Source organism: Typopeltis vanoorti, chromosome 8 (assembly GCF_054136105.1).
Source record: "Typopeltis vanoorti isolate ZY-2024b chromosome 8, IOZ_Tvanoo_1.0, whole genome shotgun sequence".
NCBI classification, from domain to species: domain Eukaryota; kingdom Metazoa; phylum Arthropoda; class Arachnida; order Uropygi; family Thelyphonidae; genus Typopeltis; species Typopeltis vanoorti.
Window position 1 is genome coordinate 35,032,544 of NC_143556.1, and position 3,421 is coordinate 35,035,964.

Below are 3,421 nucleotides of genomic sequence, written 5' to 3' on the forward strand. Positions count from 1 at the left end.
CGAGCGCTCGGGATTTAACTTTGGGGGGGGGGGTTGAGTAGACGTTTTGCGAATACACACTACACATCGGTTGATGTGTAGTGTGTATTCGCAAAACGAATCGCTCAGTTATATGACCTATAACTGAGCATCTGCAGTGATCACTAATTCATAAGTAGCACACAACATAAATAAAATAAAATGAATTTTAATTAGGAAAAGATTTTTGGAAATTTTTCTAGTGTTTTTTTCCTTTTCTTTGGGGGTGCCCGGGCCCCTTGGCCCTCCTCTGGGTGCGCCACTGTACAAGAGGGCATATATATATATATATAGAGAGAGAGAAATGGAGGCCGAGAATTTCACATCAATTGCTTTAGTATTCCATAATGCAAAATATACTTCCTTTCGGATGTGTATAATGTAAGCATTATGTAATTCTTCATAATAAAAACTGAAGAATCATGTATCAGAAAAGTATACTGGTATTACCTTTCTGCAAAATCACACAAATAGAAGGGGGGGGGGATAAAGATCACCTTTTCATTAGAGCAATAACATTTAAAAAGTAAAGAAAGCAGCAATATTTCAATTGTCTATTTTACAGATGTGCTTAGTGTGGCTCAGTGGATGTGGCGTTTGCACACAACGGCGCCTAACTGCAAGAATGAAGACGTCTTGGTTTCGAATCTAGTCGGTGACTAGAAGAAATTTTTCTAAGCCTTTTTTCGACCATTAGTCGATCTCTGGCATGGGCAAACGGGTTTTTTCTCCCAGAAACTCAAGAAAATTGACCGTAGAACCCACATTATTTTAAACATTGAATACGAGTGTTAGGGTTGGGGACCACGAGATTGCGGCACTTGTTGAGCCGTCTCTCTTCACTGCATGCCTGTTAATTAGTGATAGCCTTGGGCCAGCTATCTCTGATTGGGTACCAGTGGAGATTGAACTGCCCACTCAGTCTCCAAAAGTTAAATAGGGCTAAACGGCCTCGCCTATTACCTATATAGGGGAATAAAAAAAAGGCGTTAGCTGATTTTTACAGATTTTATAAAAATATATCTGTACTCAGTGCTGGTGCCAGGTTATTTTGCTCCCTAAGCAAAGTTTACAAGTGCACCCCTTATTTCACAAGTTGGATATTTTTTTAAATGAAATTTTAAATATAAAACAAAAATTATTTTGGCATGCTTTATTAATAATATACAGAGTAATAATATGTATAATATATGAAAATCAAATTTCAATTTTTCTTGCCATCAATTTTGCAAAATTTTCTATCATTTCCTTTAAATCTACTGTAGAAGCTAGCTCGTGTTCGATTGAAATTGTTTCCAAATCTGTTAACCTGTTTTGGGACATTGTTGAGCACAAGCATGTTTTAACTTTGAGAAACTACGTTCTCCACTTGCTATTGAAACTGGAAGTGTCAGGAGAATTCTTAGTGCAATAAAAACGTTCGATATGCAGTCGACAAGCTTTTGCTCTACTATAAAGGATAGTACTTCTTGTGGTGGCATGGATTTTGGAAGTCTTCGAGCTATTGCTTGAAGTTCACTGCAGAGATCCTTGGCATCTATCTTTATTAGCATTATGAGTCAAAACATTTTCAAGATTTTTGCAATCGTTTAGTAAAAAAAAAAAATCAGCTAACGCCTTTTTATTCCCGTATACGGGGAGTAGGCGAGGCCATTTAGCCCTATCTAACTTTTGGAGACTGAGTGGGCAGTTCAATCTCCACTGGTACCAATCAGAGATAGATGGCCCAAGGCTATCGCTAATTAAGCGGTACACAGTGAAGAGAGACGGCTCAATTATATATATCATAAAGAAATCCAAATAGAACATTATGCTGCTGTAGTTGCTGGAACCTCTCTTCAATTGCCTGTATAGTCGTATCCAAGACACAATAGTAAAATTCTATTTTGAACTTCTGCTGAGGATCTTGCAAAGCCTCATCTTGATATTTATATTCGAACTGCCGTCTTTGTCTTCTTTTTCGGTTTCTTTCTATTTCAAAATGCGGTTGAATCTCCAGTTCTTTTGTAATTTCAACAGCATCAGTCAAAATATTTTCAAAACCCTTATCAGTTCTACATTCTAGAAGGTATTCTTTAGTTACTTGTAGTTGCTTCGTAACAATTAAAATCAGCCTCTTTTCTCTATCATTTTGCTTGAAATATTTACCTCATAAAGGATGTTGTACCACGCGACAAGGGATACCATGAACTTAAATTTACAAATGGAATCGGCAGGGGCTTTTGCTTCATGTCGGGTAGTATTTCCAGTTGAGTTATTTAATCTGGGATCATCAAAAATTTGCATGAGTGCATCATATATACTGACAAGATGATACCTTAGTGATTTTAAAGCGTCGATACGGCTCTCCCATCTTGTGTTACTCAACGGTTTAATAGTCAAGTCCGAAATACAAGTAGAAAGAATTCGCCAACGATGAATAGATGCAGAGAAATGGGTATAAATCTGTTGAAGTAAAGTAAAGAAGCTGGTTGCATCTAAACAACACCTGGAAGCGTCATTGACCACTAAATTTAAAGAGAGTGAGCTACAAAGAATAAAGAAGGCCCGAGGATTTATATCTAGAACTCTCTTTTGAACACCATTTTCTTTGGCCTTCATATTACTTCCGTTATCATATCCTTGAACACGGAGATTCTCGATCGGTAATTCCATTTGCCTTAGATGTTCAATTAAAGTTTCTGTTATGAATGAACCTGTAGTTTCCTCTAGAGGAACAAATCCTAAAAAATGCTCTCTTGCTATTACCTGAGGTTTGGACATCTCACTATTTGATGGAATGACAATATCAACAAAACGTACAATCATTGTCAGCTGTTCAATATGGCTAACGTCCGGAATGCAATCCAAGATGACTGAATAATATTTTGCCGATTTTACAAGGGATAAGATATTATTTTTTTAGCTTTTGCCAAGATTTGCATAAGCTCATTTTGAATATCTTTTCCTAAATCATTATTTCTTGACTTTTGACACTACGTACATGTTCTTTTATTACAGGATCAAAGAGAGCTAAATATTCAACAAACTTCAAAAAATTACCGTTACTGGGAGTGTATAACTTTTCGTTAGTACCGCGAAATGCAAGATTTTGTGTGCCAAGTACTCTAACACAATCAAACGTTCCAATATTTGACGCCAGTATTGTTCTTCTCTGATTGTTTGCTGATTGAAATTATCAAGAGTTGTTTCTGCGATTAATCGCAATTCAAGTTCTTTCCAAGTTTGATAGTTTTCTAAATGAGAAGTACTCCTCTCATGTGAAGAAAGGATTCCTCCAATATTTTTCCAGTCTTTGACTCCTGATTTTTGTAGAGTTGACGTGTTTTTTTTATTGAATATTTTACAGCAAAAACAAAAAACTGCATCCTTTGATACTGAATATATTAACCATTGACGGTAC

At 36.3% G+C, this 3,421-nt stretch overlaps 1 protein-coding gene across 1 annotated transcript; it reads right to left on the minus strand.

The window, feature by feature from the left end:
- Positions 1-2,127: 2,127 nt before the first annotated feature.
- LOC150103923 (zinc finger MYM-type protein 1-like) lies at positions 2,128-2,826 on the minus strand. Its single transcript, XM_090397098.1, has one exon. It carries the CDS (start codon positions 2,824-2,826, stop codon positions 2,128-2,130), a length of 699 nt encoding a protein of 232 aa, XP_090253224.1.
- Between the last annotated feature and the right edge of the window lie 595 nt (positions 2,827-3,421).